The sequence below is a fragment of the Neolamprologus brichardi genome, chromosome 9, assembly GCF_056152115.1.
Source record: "Neolamprologus brichardi isolate AB-2024 chromosome 9, ASM5615211v1, whole genome shotgun sequence".
NCBI classification, from domain to species: domain Eukaryota; kingdom Metazoa; phylum Chordata; class Actinopteri; order Cichliformes; family Cichlidae; genus Neolamprologus; species Neolamprologus brichardi.
In genome coordinates this window covers 28,668,590-28,683,145 of record NC_142112.1, presented here as the reverse complement: position 1 = coordinate 28,683,145, position 14,556 = coordinate 28,668,590, and the positions used below count along the sequence as shown (strand labels likewise).

At 39.3% G+C, this 14,556-nt stretch overlaps 1 protein-coding gene across 1 annotated transcript; it reads right to left on the bottom strand.

The window, feature by feature from the left end:
* Window positions 1-4,158: 4,158 nt before the first annotated feature.
* Window positions 4,159-12,072, bottom strand: LOC102777656 (ADP-ribosyl cyclase/cyclic ADP-ribose hydrolase 1-like). Its single transcript, XM_035909667.2, has 10 exons — window positions 11,912-12,072; window positions 11,430-11,542; window positions 11,190-11,313; window positions 7,845-7,971; window positions 7,581-7,716; window positions 5,409-5,491; window positions 5,204-5,277; window positions 5,034-5,126; window positions 4,560-4,646; window positions 4,159-4,353 (listed from the first exon to the last, which is right to left on the bottom strand). Exons 2-10 carry the CDS (start codon window positions 11,527-11,529, stop codon window positions 4,254-4,256), a joined length of 924 nt encoding a protein of 307 aa, XP_035765560.2. The 5' UTR covers window positions 11,530-11,542; window positions 11,912-12,072; the 3' UTR covers window positions 4,159-4,253.
* Between the last annotated feature and the right edge of the window lie 2,484 nt (window positions 12,073-14,556).

Here is a 14,556-nt window from a genome sequence, read left to right as displayed (position 1 = left end):
ACTTATGTAGTCAAAGAAGTGCAGGAGACTGATGCTGTCCAGTGTAGCAAGTGATTTATTCACCATTTTGTGACCGAAACAATATTTACAAAGAAACAAATAAGAAACTCAACTCTATAATTAACGCAGTTCAAATAAACATAACTAAACTTAAATCAACGGAAATTAAGGTCAAACTGCACACAGCTACACTGACCCGAAACCTTTTCTGAAACACCTGAGTTCTTCTGCTTAAATAGTCCACTTAATCAAACAATTTCTCCTCTGGACTATTCCAATCAGTAGGTAGATACGATGAACATGATTATATTCAAGTCTCTACTACTCCTCTTTACTGGCAACATGAACTCTGGTGTAATCAATACATATTATAACAATAAATCTACTTCTTCATAAACCCTCTAAAATCAACTTTATTAAATTATAAGAGTTCTTCCCCTTCTGCACTTGGTCTCTTCCTGTGACCTCAGATGAACCCAGAAGCTATAAAGCAGGAAGTAAAACTACATTTCCTCCTTTTGTTTCTGGAAGACAGGTAGGTAAGGTAAGTTCTAAACAATACAAATTAACAGTTGAAATAAATAACATGTTAACTTAACAAACTTGTAGGAATTGATTTAAACCAAGATGTTATATTATATAATCTGTAAAAGTGCAAAACATAAACAAACCCGGGATAGTAGATGTTTGCCTATTGCAGATTACATGTGAAATATGGTTAACTCAAAACAAGAATGTTAACTAAGAATATGGACAAATGGTCTTCTCACCCACTTTGTCACAGGATGATTGAGATGGTGCAATCATTGATTATTACTCTGTTGCACTGAGGATTGAAGGGGGCTGCAACAATCAGGGGATCATAAGCTTCCACTGGAACGTTACATGGATCCTTGTTCACATAGGCCTGCTCAAAGGCACCCGATAGCTTTTGACAGTCATATCTGAAAAATAAATAAGTTTGCTAATGTTTGGTGTAATTTGATTTAAAGAAATTCTAAATATGCTAAACAGTCCAACACATTTACATAACTCTTATATATTTGATTAAAAAAAAAAAAAAACTGGTGTCAACAAAACCAGATGATTAAAGATATTATTGAAAGAAGTTTATGGCAGGATAATTGCCATGTGGTTAAATTGTTTCTTTTTAAAGCAAAATTCAAATATGACTAAAGGAAACAGGAAAAAACAACTGACAGAAATAATGCAGTTCATATCTCCATTTCCTCAATGCACATTATCATTATGTCTACATGCTGTATGTGCAGTGTTACACATTAGTAACAATGTGCAATGTCCAAATAACTGGATAAAACAGCAGCTCAATCATTGGTTATAATACCGACCAATAACTCAGACCTAACGCCCGTTTTTACGCAGAGCAGCCTTGCTACTTCACGAGTTCAAATGCAATCACTCCTGCATTTGCCAAGATGGATCAAATATGGAAACATGCAAGTGCACTGTAAACACACCAATATTCGACCAGATTCGATGTTTGCATGAACATGCTTTTCAGCATACTTTATTCAACAGTCGGTTGCTGCTACAAATACACTCCGTCAGCTGCAGCTTTCTAGCTCAAAGCCCGACTCACATCACTAACAACTCTCGGGACCCAGTGCAGATTTTAAAGCCGGCGAGGCATGATTGTAAAGGCCTGCAGGTGCGTCCATTGCTCCTGCAGCGGCACCACAGACCACGCCTACCATATACCCCTATCGTCCAACTGAGGCTGAGGAGCCATCCGGCCGAACCTACTCTACCCCCCTCTCCGACCCACATCCGAAATGTGCCCACACTGCACTGCACTCCTTGATTAATGGTATTTCTGTGCTCTCTGAATTAATGCCAAAGTCTATTTAACCTGTTAAGCCTCAAAGCGCTTTCTGAGCTTCTTGCCCAAAATGAATCGACTATTTCTCTGCAATTACAAACTCTGTGTAAACAACCTTGGTATCAAAATAAAGCTAACACTTGTGAGATTTCATCAGAGGTGGGAGCATATGCAATTAACTCCAGCACTAATTAGGCTACATGTTGCTTGTGCTGGGTTTTACACTGTTTGCATTCAGAACTGCCCTCATTCTTCATGACATACTTTCAATAAGATGCTGGAAGCATTCCTCTGAGATCGTGATGACAGCATCGCACAGATGCTGCAACTTCCACGATTTGAATTTTCCGTTTCGCCACATGCCACAGGTGCCCTTTTAGACTGAGCTCTGGTGACTGTGGAGACCATTTGAGTGCAGTGAACTCACTGTCATGTTCAAGGAGCCAGTTTAAGATTATTTGAGCCGCTGATCCCTTTACATATGGAGTTTAGGCAATGCTCAGTACTAAGTTGCACAGCGTCAGTACAAAGTTGTCAAAAAATATCCCTCACATCATTACAGCAACACCACCAGCAGCCTGAACTGTTGACACAAGACAGGATGGATTCCCGAGAACTGCTGCTATCTTGATATTTTCTGGTTTTCCGATCACTCTGTGTAATCTCTAGAGGTGTTTGTGTGTTAAAATCCCAGTGGATCAGGAGTTCCTGAAATACTCAGACTACCACTACTACTAACCTGTCACCATGCCTAAATGCTTAGAATTACTACCATGTGATCTGCGTTGCTATACAGATTTAAACAGCAGCTGGGGTTGGTATTCATTCCTCCTTATTGAACAATTAAATTAAAGCTCTGCTTACAGTGGTAGCTGCAGCACTAAATGCATCAACCTCTCATTCAGTGTGAAACTAATTCAAAATGCACAAAAATGTGTAAGTAGGTAGGGAGGTTAATAAGGACGTTCATAGCAGCAGTTAAATGTCAATCATCTGCTGTAAGATGGTTATGGGCTCCAGTTTAGATGTCACAGAATAAGTGATACTTATAAACATGTTGAGAAATGCCAATGACCTTTGAGTACAAAGAAGGAAATTCAAAGGAAATGTTTAAGAATGCAGAAAACCTCTTTGTCATCCCTGTTGTGGGCGTATTGGCAGACATGAATTGCCTACTGAAATTCTACCTTGGAGCACACATAAAGTGATGATAAATGCAATTATATGTTAAACTGTGGATGTATACTTATAAGAACACCAAAGTATGGCCTTGGCAGCTTCCTGTGACACAACAAAACAAATCACAAAACTACACAGTGAAACAGGTGCTTCTCATCATGGAGAGGAGGAACTGATAATTTTACAGCCTTTAACGCTGCAAACAGACTCATCTGTCAGTACTGCTGTGACTCCATTAGAAACGTTAGTACATTTGTAGAATTAAAAGCTGCGAATTAATCACAGCATTGCTGACTGTGCTCCAGTCCTCTGTCTTCTGAACTGTACTGATCCCATTTAATTAGCAGGGTTAGCCAACTGAAGAAAAGATCTCCTGTTTTACTGTCAGGGTTGTGTTAATTTAACTGAAAACTAGAGCAAAACAAGACACATGATGGTGACCTGTATGTGGCCAGATATTCACAGCATAGAAAAAAAAGCATATTTGATTTAACTGGGTTCAATAACCTCTTTTTTGACACAGGGTGCCTCAGCATTGTAATCTCTGAAACACCATTCTGTGCATTGATCTTTAAGGGATCACAAAGAAAATATAAAAAGCTATGAAGTTATTGCACACACTACACAGGCAAAATGCTAATAATGAAACCACAATTAAACAGTGCAATAACTTCATAGCTTCATAGCTTCCTTTTTTTTCTATGCTGTGAATATCTGGCCACATACAGGTCACCATCATGTGTCTTGTTTTGCTCTAGTTTTCAGTTAAATTAACACAACCCTGACAGTAAAACAGGAGATCTTTTCTTCAGTTGGCTAACCCTGCTAATTAAATGGGATCAGTACAGTTCAGAAGACAGAGGACTGGAGCACAGTCAGCAATGCTGTGATTAATTCGCAGCTTTTAATTCTACAAATGTACTAACGTTTCTAATGGAGTCACAGCAGTGCTGACAGATGAGTCTGTTTGCAGCATTAAAGGCTGTAAAATGATCAGTTCCTCCTCTCCATGATGAGAAGCACCAGTTTCAGCTGCATTTTGCTTGCAGATTTGTGGGGATCAGTGAAGTGTAGTGGATACACAAAACACACACATGCACACTGCATTTTATTCAAGTTAGATTTTTGAGAAGCCTGTGTTATCTAAGAAGGACAGTGTTTACAGTATTCATTGTTCCTTTTTTTGCACTCTGGATTTACTTTGAAAGATATAGATTTTACAGCAGTCTGTGATTTAATTAGACGTAAGGCTTTTCCTGTTCAACAAAGTGTTTGCACATGTCTGGCAGGATGAGTGTTGCGGGTTCCGGATGCATTGCAAGATCATCAAGGTCCTGTGAAGAAAAAAGACCTGTTACTGATTGACGGTTTCAAAAGTGTTTCCTGTTAAGGCATGGATCTCTGTGTAAAAAAGGAGCAGTAAAACACACTTGATGACTAACAACTGTCACATGATCTGATGCTTTGATCTAAGACCACTATTCCAGATTCATAATTAACTTTGATGTCACGAAACTTCCAAACACTGAACATTACGTACTGGTCATTGTCTGTACAGGTCCAGTGAAAGCCTCTGGATTGGAGGATTTGGATCAGGTCTACAATGGATCCTTGACTACATGACTCTCTGTCAAAGAAAAAAACAACAACACAAACCTCTCAGGCCCACTGCAACTTTCTGATAGGTTGCTATTCACAAGCTGTAAAGGATAACAATGTCACTAAGCAGTAAATCATATCAGTTATTTGCCATACATAAAGACAACCTTTGGGCTGTCACGCCCTGAAAAATAGTTATCCTTTCATTGTTGCTGTTATACAACTGCATGATAATATATTCGGGTCACTAAACTATAGTGTGGTCATAAATGATGGGTAACTGAGGGTTTCAAGCTTTATAACATGTCATCCTATCATCCTAGCAGTTAAGGTGCTAATTAATGGAATTTGGACAATGTGAACTCATCAGTAGTTACTTTTTTAAAACACAAGAATATCCTTTTATTATCCTCACATATGGGGTCCGTCTAGACTGGTCACCACCTTAATGTTGACATAATTCACCCTTTGTGGATCCAGACTGTCCAGTTCAACACTTCCAAACATGCTGCATGAGAAAAAGGATTGATTTAATATGTAGTTCAGAAACTGCACCAACCTACTGAATTATTCATTATTTCTTACCTTTTCCTATTGAAGGCATTAACAATAGATCCATTCAGTAAGATAGTAATGTTGCCACACGCCATCTCTGCAAACTAGCAAATGGATGAGGAAAGTCACAGAAGAGCAATAGAGCAGTGCTGGTTTTGGAAAGGTAGATGATAAATAACACAGCTGTTTGCAGAACAGAGATGGAGCCATTCCAGAGTCTGGATATTAAACTCACGTTTTGTGAAGCTTGCCTCCACAGGGAATAGACCGGATGACTTCGACAGGCCGACCACTCCGGACAAGAGCTGAAATCAAAACCTGTGTCAAATTCACAAGTGTCATTACTTGAGATATGAGATATTCAAGAAAGACATGTGCTGTGTTGACATGCAAGAAGACTAGTTATATAAGAAAAGTCTTAAAAGTTCTGTAAAACGTTTGGGAACACAGCTGCAGCTGTCTGAATTATAAATCTTTTGCTGAATCCCGTTGCTACCAAACAATCATTCTTAATTTGTCATCATTCAATCCACGTATGTTTAAAGCAAGAGTTTGATACCACTCTTATGCTTGTGTGGAAATTATGAAGCTACACCCAGCAGTTTGCTAGCTTTGTTTATCTAAAAGTGTAAAGTGAAACAGCTAAACTGGAATATGGGTGCCAGACACATTTCATAAAGGGGCTATGAAAGCAGGGAATACAAATTCACCGTCTGGAGAGGCTGAGACTGGGAATCAAACCTTGAAGCTACCAATTTCAACACCTCACTGGCTGCTTTATTAGATACACCTGTTCAGCTCATTAATGCAAATCTAATCAGCCAATCACATGCTGCCCATCGTGCTGCAAGCAGCCACCATCTCAAACTGGCTTCTTGGATTCAACAATGAGTTCACTGTACTCAAATGGCCTCCACAGTCACCAGATTTCAGTCCAATAGCGCATCTCTGTGTTGTGGTGAAGAGGGAGATTTGCATCATGACTGTGCAGCTGACAAATTTGCAGTAACTTTGTGATGTTATTGTCATAGCACGGACTTTGAACAAGCTGTTATTCATCCGCTTTTGAAAAAGCACAGCGCTGACCCATCACCTCGCTCAGAATTTTATATTGATAAATTTGCCTTTTATCTCCAGAACCAGCTTAGAGTGGCTGTAACTAAACATAATGTTTTAGATACATGTTAATTAACATCACATGCACTTTATTCATACACCTCTAAGAAACAGCTCTTCCTAGAGTTTGAAATAAAATTAAATTACATAACGACACAGTTGAAAAGTCTGTTTTTGTACTGTTGAATCTTTTGCTGCCTTTGACACAGCTGATCATGGTCTCCTGATTGAGAGACTAAAAACTTAGGCGGGAATCTGCATTTCAGTTTGTGTCATCTTCTGCCACTTTATCTTGTGGTGTGCCCAAAGGTTAGGTCCTCAGGCCCATCTTATTTGCCTTGTCTATGCTTTCATTTGGACACATCGTCAATACCTTTGAAGCCATCTCATACTACTTTTTTTATACAGATGATATCCAGTTGCAAATGTCATTCAAACCCCAGAATATAGCTGCCCTTTATGACTGCATTAATGTTATAAAGATGTGGATGGCAGCCAAGTATCTGTCCTTCTTATCTGTGCCTGCGCTATTTCACTTTCAGTTCTTCTAACTGCCAGAAATCTTGCTTTTGATTGGGTAGTCAGCTTTGATAAGCATCTTGACCGTCACTGCCCATCTTAAACACAGTGCTGTAAAAAAGATTTTGCCAAGAAGGGTCCCGATTTGCATATTTGTCATACTTACGTTTCAGATAATAAATGAATAAGGTGGCACTTTTCACAACACTCTGCAAGAATTGCGAGAACTGCAATCAAGCATTTGTGATTAAGGAATTTTGGTCCAGTCTTCTTTGCAGAATTGTTTAAATTCAGGACATTGGAGTATTTTCCAGTATGAAATGCTTGTATTTTTTTGTTTTGCTTGTTGGTTTTTGCTGGTGTGTTCGACTTATGCTGTTGCGTAACTCAAATGTGGTTAAACTTCAAGGTGCCAACTGATGGCCAGAAATCCTCCTTTAGGATTGTCTGATGGAGAAGATGGAACTTCGCTCCATCACACCACCACCACAAAGCTTTTTATGAATTGTTGTTCAATAATATATAGTGAAAGAAAATTCTAATATTAATATGTATGTAAAATTCAAGTATTTACTTGATTTTCTTTTAATTTACTTGGACCAATTTAATGCAGTGGCACCAAACCTCGGAGAGGTCAAAGCCTTTTATGTCTCCGATCATTTTTCTCGTGAAAATAATTAAATTACACGAACGGTAATGATTTATCTTTTGTTGAAACAAAACAAAATAAAAAACACAATACAACACAAAAAAACAAAACACAAACGTCTACCAGAATCCTCTTCTTGGCCACACCAGATGAGATCGTTGAACATGTAGCCAACCAGCGTGTCTTCCAGTGTCCAGAAGTGACGAAAAACTGCAGCATAGCTGTGCATCAGTGTCCTGGTTTTACTCCAGAAGAGGAACTAAGAAAAAAAAGGTAAATACAAAGCAAGTTAACAAAAAGACTATAATTTAAAGTAGTATAATTATATGACTATAAATTTAAAAAAAAAACGTATATATAAGGCACGAAAATGCCAACACAGCTCACATTATCACAGGGCCAGATTTGTGGCATTGCGTTAAACATGTGAAAATAATCCTCGACGGTCACATTGCAAGAAGAATGACTAATAACGGCCTCCTCAAACTGCCTCCAGATCTCCTCACAGTCATACCTACACATAAAAAACAGAAAATGACTTTAAGCTTTTATTTCGAGATGTGTGGCTTTTAAAGGGACAGTTCAATGAAAGTCAGGCTTTTTTACCATTGGCCTGTCATGCTATTTTTTTCAGTTTACATGAATTTGGCATGAACTGCACAGCTTTAGAGATGTTGGCTGTATATCTGTCACAGATCTTTGTTCAGTCTTACAATATAAGTCATGTCGAATTGTTGTAGTGATTTGGCAATATATAAATAAAGTTGAACTGAACTGAAATGTAGGACTTCTCTTGAATACAGTGGAACTAAATGACACTTTCCTTGTAAACTTGGGTGCATTAATATGACAAACAACTGTTTGATTAAGCAATAATGAAAATAACAGCCTTTGGTGGATCTATGTCATGATTTGGGAAAAAAAGGAGTCTTATTTGGATTCACCTGTACATTTTAAATTATTTGTTGACATTCAAATCCTGCATCCCTTTGGAATAACTAAATGTAACGTTTTATTACTTATGTGGGATTCTTTTTGAAATGAATCTGTCTGTGAAGGTTCTCAGTCATCCAGGTCATCGTAGTCAAAGGAGCTTGCAAAGAAAAGCGTCTGGACTTCTTTAAGTTGCTTGAAGACGTTTCACCTCTCATCCGAGAAGCTTCTTCAGTTCTAAGGTCAAATGGTGGAGAGTCCCAGATTTAAACCTAGTGGGAGTATTCCCCCAAAGAGGGACAAAAGGACCCCCTGATGATCCTCTAATCGCCTGAGCCAAGGTGTGAAACTGGGTGTGGGTCCCAATCAGCCAGGGTTTCAGGTGAGCTCATTGTGAAACCTGGCCCCACCTTATCATGTGAATTCCTGAGGTCAGATGTCCCAGGATGTGAGTGGGCGTTAAGGCGTCTGGGGAGGGATGACAATGTTGTTGCGTCTGTCCTTCTTATCCTCCCTCGCTGGTGTCTGATCTTCTTTTCTGTGCCTCTTTGCTGACTTTAAGAATGCCCAATTAGGATAACCGCATGTTTTGAGTGCTTCCTTTACATGCGTGTGTTCCTTCTTTTTCCCTTCAGGCTTAGAGGGAACATGTTCTGCCCGGTGGTGTAGGGTCCTAATTACTCCAAGTTTGTGTTCCAGAGGGTGATGGCAGTCAAAGAGGAGGTACTGGTCCGTGTGTGTGGGCTTCCGGTAAACCTCGATGCTGAGGTTGCCATTCTCTTCAATGTGCACAGCGCAGTCCAGGAAAGGCAAACAGTCGTCCTTTGTGTCTTCCCTGGTGAACTTGATGTTTTTATCCACAGCGTTAATGTGCGCAGTGAAGGATTCCACTTCTTGTGTCTTGATTTTGACCCAGGTGTCGTCTATATATCTGTACCAGTGGCTGGGTACTCTTCCTTTGAAAGAGCCAAGAGCCTTCCTTTCCACTTCCTCCATGTAAAGGTTGGCTACAATAGGTGACACGGGGGAGCCCATGGCACAGCCATGTTTTTGTCTGTAGAAGCCTTCGTTGTATTTGAAGTATGTTGTGGTGAGGCAGAGGTCTAACAGTATGCAGATCTGATCGGGTGTGAAGTTGGTCCTGTCTTCCAAGGAGCTGTCTTCTTGTAGTCGTTTTCTGACAGTCTACACTGCCTCCGTGGTGGTTATGCAAGTGAAGAGAGAGACTACATCAAAAGACACCATGGTTTCATCTGCATCTAGAGTAAGTTTCTGGACCTTGTCGGTGAAGTCGGTGGAGTTCTTGATGTGGTGTGGGGTGTTCCCCACGAGAGGAGCAAGGATGGTAGCAAGGTGTTTTGCAATGTTATACGTGGCTGAGTTTATGCTACTGACTATGGGTCTGAGTGGGACATCTTCCTTGTGGATTTTAGGAAGTCTGTAAATGCAGGGTATGGCATCCCCTGGATAAAGGCGTGATATGTATCCAGGGGATGCCAAACAGCCACTTCACAAGCGCATGGCACAACATAGAAGAGCCACCTCCAAAGGACAAGACTCAGCAGTCCATCTGCATCTTAAGGACAAAGGTCACTCTTTCAAGGATGCCAATGTTCACATTTTGGACAGAGAGGACCGATGGTTTGAAAGAGGAGTGAAAGAAGCCATCTATGTCCACTGTGAGCTTTGAACAGAGGCGGTGGTTTATGACACCAACTGTCTGCCATCTATAATCCAGTTTTGAGTTCCCTCTCCAGACGCCTTAACTCCTACTCACATCCTGGGCCATCTGACCTCAGGAATTCACATGATAAGGTGGGGCCAGGTTTCACAATGAGCTCACCTGAAACCCTGGCTGATTGGGACCCACACCCAGTTTCACACCTTGGCTCAGGCGATTAGAGGATCATCAGGGGGTCCTTTTGTCCCTCTTTGGGGGTATACTCCCACTAGGTTTAAATCTGGGACTCTCCACCATTTGACCTTAGAACTGAAGAAGCTTCTCGGATGAGAGGTGAAACGTCTTCAAGCAACTTAAAGAAGTCCAGACGCTTTTCTTTGCAAGCTCCTTTGACTTTTTGAAATGAACAAAAGAAGGAAGGAAGGAGAGCCAGCAGTTACTATGGCTGTTCCTTTCTTCACAAGGGTTCATCAGGAAGCTCTGCATAGTTGATTCGGTGAAATTTTTACACAGATGTTCTTCCTGACACAACCACAGATAGATTAGTGTTTCCTCCTGGGATTAAACAAGGATGTTTTGCTTGTTAGGCAACTGTGTAAACGGTTACACTATGAAATTACACAATGAACAAAATGCAAACAAAAATTCAGTAACAGTGCTTTACACTGCTAAAGTGTAATCCATGTGCCTCAGCCTTTTAAATCTGCCATGAACAGCCTCAATAGCGATTGTTTTTTTGTATACTTTAAGTAAGCAGTGAAACATATTAGAAATTCCCATGAAATTTCTTTGCAAAGCACGTATATGGCCTTGTCTCAGCTTCTTTCATCCTTTCTAGAAAAGTCAAACCGATAAAAAGAAAGGAACTCACTGAACATCATTTATTGAACGCCACATCAAAACTTCCCTTCATTTGTACTTGAGCGCTAGCCTCATAATGTGCTGTCGGTGACAGCCCAAACTCTTTTGCTCTGGCCTTTAGGAGCAAATCAGATCTTTCAAGCTCTGGGGCTTGACTCAAATCACAGATAAGTTGTGAATTTATGACAAATCTGCAAACTGATTCCCAATCAAGACGGGAAATGTTATGACATGACAACAGATGAGTCCACATTTACCTTAAGCTGGGGTTAACTAGTGTAGTGTAAGTGTAACACCTCCCGACCACAATGTGTTTAATGTTGGGGGTTGTCCCGAGCTGTGCTCTGAGTTGACTCGGACAGAAGTGAAGCATAATAAAACCTTTGAAATGGAGAAAGAGATAAAAGAAAAGAGGGTGTAATCTATCAAATTTCGGAGCAGCACATTTAAAGGAAGACAGAAAAAAAAATGTAGGAATATCAGAAAGAATTGCTTACAAATTATGATGCTGGTTATTGCAAAAGACACAGATGTTTTTGTGACAGTGACAACTTGTTGTGCTTCATTGCTCTTCAGAAGAGATTCGTGTTTATACATTTTTATTTTCCACCTATAGAAGAGTCAGAATAAATAAATAAATAAATAAATAAATAACTTATATCACCTTTGATGCAAATCAACCTCACAGAACTAGTTCTATGGTAAATTATATTGTGTCATGCACATATATAGCACAGCTTCCTCCTGTCAAATCTTAGACAACAGTTAATAACAAACTGAGCAGCACACTGACAAAAGTAAGTCAAGCGCTGACTCACCCTAGATTAAGTTTCTAAGAAACAAGATAGCTCATGTTAAGGCAACTCTAAATCTATATATTTAAATATCACACACAGTAAGATCATCACCTACAGGCTGTAGCGACAATCTTAAAACCTTGTGTGAATAAAAATGAAAAAGTGTAGACATGCTCACTTACTTCTTTCATTGCATAAATTCAAACTGCAACAAATGGCTCCATGGCTGTGATGCTGTCGGTTGGCTCTGGTTGGATTTTTGCCAACTGGAGTCAGAATGTATCCTCTTTCCAAAACATGCTCAAAAGCCTGGTCTTAATGGGTCAGCAGCACATCCCATCTACAATTGAGAACCTTTAAAAAAAATAGAGATGTGCATGTGTTTTTTTCCTTCCAGGCTCCTCTTGTGAAGAGTAGATCCACATGACTCTTATTATGGTGGCGTTAGGAATCTTGATAAACAGAGAGTGCAGTGTTCTCTGTGGCACGGCTCCCCTGAGCTAGAGGGCAAAATATGTTGCTGTTTATGTCACTGGACATATGTGAACTTAGTTGTAAGGGTTTAAATAAGCTTTTGTCAAAATAAGCCTGACGTAAGAAGTGAAAATAACTATCAAATAGCCAGATGGGTGAAACTTTTCTGGCAAACAGATACAGAATAAGAAGCTTTATTAATTTTTGGAAACTTTGATCTCTCATGAGTGTGCAGTTAGATGTCTATGGGGTGTAACATGATTTTATTTGGGTCAAAAAAACAGGATGTCTGTGGTCTGTGAAATTATTCTCACAGTATTAGAAAATAACATCAGTTGCAACATAAACGTCTGACGCGTCTCACCGGATAGTGCAACAGTTATGAAACATGGGAATATTGCAAATACTGAAAATCTACTGCAATGTAACAGTTTTGCAGTTTACTACTAAAAAAAATAAATGAATAAATCATGCAGAACTTCAGGATAAAATAGTGTTTAAGTTTGTTGCAATGCTGCTACTTTTATGAATGTAAAAACATAACTTTATTGCCTGGTTTTGTTACTGATTCATGATGCTTACAGTTTGAGTACTTTACAGTTTTTATTAGGCCTCTTGGTCTGACTGAAGAAGGAATGTAAAGGATGTGGTTCGTTTTCCATTTCTGGCAGTAACACCCACTTTACTCCAGACTGAAATATCTCAACAACTAGTCCGACTTTACCTTTATGAGTCAGACATCTGTCACTTCACTTGCCAGCTACTTGGATGGACTGACATGAAATATGCTGCAGCGTCCAGGTTTTTTCATTTACTTACTTTGCGGGTTTTTTGCTAACTGGAAAATTCCACCAGCTAAACACGAACATGACTGTCATCATGAGCCCAAACTAGCCCAAGTTACTGTTGTACCCATTTAAGTTTGGAACCATTGTTCCAGCTTATATGAGGAACTGATACATTTCACTTCTGTTCCCATACTGTTAGCCAAAGTGACATAGTTAATATTAAAACCATAAATGCATGGTGTAAAAGTCTTGAGCCATCACCCATTACTTTATATTTTTCTTCCAGGAACCCAAACTTTAATGTGTTTTTTTCTAAAGTGTAGCCATAGTTCTACAAAATTTCTGAAGGTTCTTAAGTTCTTCTTTGGACATTGGTTGCTTTTTAATTTTCAGCCCAGTCCTTTTAACGTTTTTTTTTTAAGTCAATTAACACTGAATGAGTGATTCAAGCATGAAAAAAGTACCTAACGTGAAAGGTGCCTGCAAACATCCCATTTAAAATTTATCTTTAGGCACTTTGTTATGTGCAGCTTTTTTTTTAGTTGGATATACAAATAAACGCCATAGTGGAGGCATAAAGTAGTATTTTTGCATCAGTATTGTGAGCCCCAAAGAGCTACTAGCAGAAAACTTGGCTCATCTTCACATGGTTTTCTCAGTGTGTGCTTAAAAAATTGAGGAAAGTGAACAAGTGGAAGACAAAAGAAGAGATTTCAGGCCTAAAAACCATCTACAGCAGATAAACACTATCTGTAAGTCGTACTCTTAAGAAATAAGAAAAAACCCAGCAAAGACCTAACGTATGACTCGAGAGATGCATCTGGCCTTTCAGCTGAAGGCTCATCAGAAATGGTCCCAGTGACCCCATGACAATGGTCCCAAACACACTGCCAGTGCAGTAAAAGCATATCTGGGTAGAAGTGATGGATTGGCCTCCCCAGAGTCCCAGTATCAACATTACTGGATCATGGAAAAGAACAAAAGAAACTGCAGAACTATTCCTGAAGATTATTTAAAGAAATTACAAAATAGCTTGCCTAAAAGAGAAAGGCTTTTGAAGAATAAAGGTGGTCATATCATGTATAAGATAAAGGTCTAATCATCTCTTAGTTTACTCAGATTGCACAGAGTGTATATTTGTTAATAATTTGAATCATTTTGGATAAGGATAAGTGTAAGATAATGGGGAATTTCAGTTTTTACTTTATAATTTGTTTAGCGTAAGATTTACAGTTAAATTGTATTTTCTTTCCTTGTTTAATTTTTACGTACTGTTCCTTTAATACATGGTAACTGTGCATGGGGACTGCATTCGCGACTGGCAGTGTGGAGTAACGGGGCTTTAACTAGCTGTGGAGTAAAACAGTTTTCTTACCGTGTTTGCAGTGTACAGGAACATTCAAACGGATCACTGTATTTCAAGACTGTGGAAATAAATGTTTGTCTACAAGCGGACTTTGTGGATTATGTTCAACTGCACACGTGTATGGCCCGACTACCAGCTAGTGCTTTCGCGGTATTATATCAAATACTGACTTTCAGCTTAATACAACTCTGTTTCACTG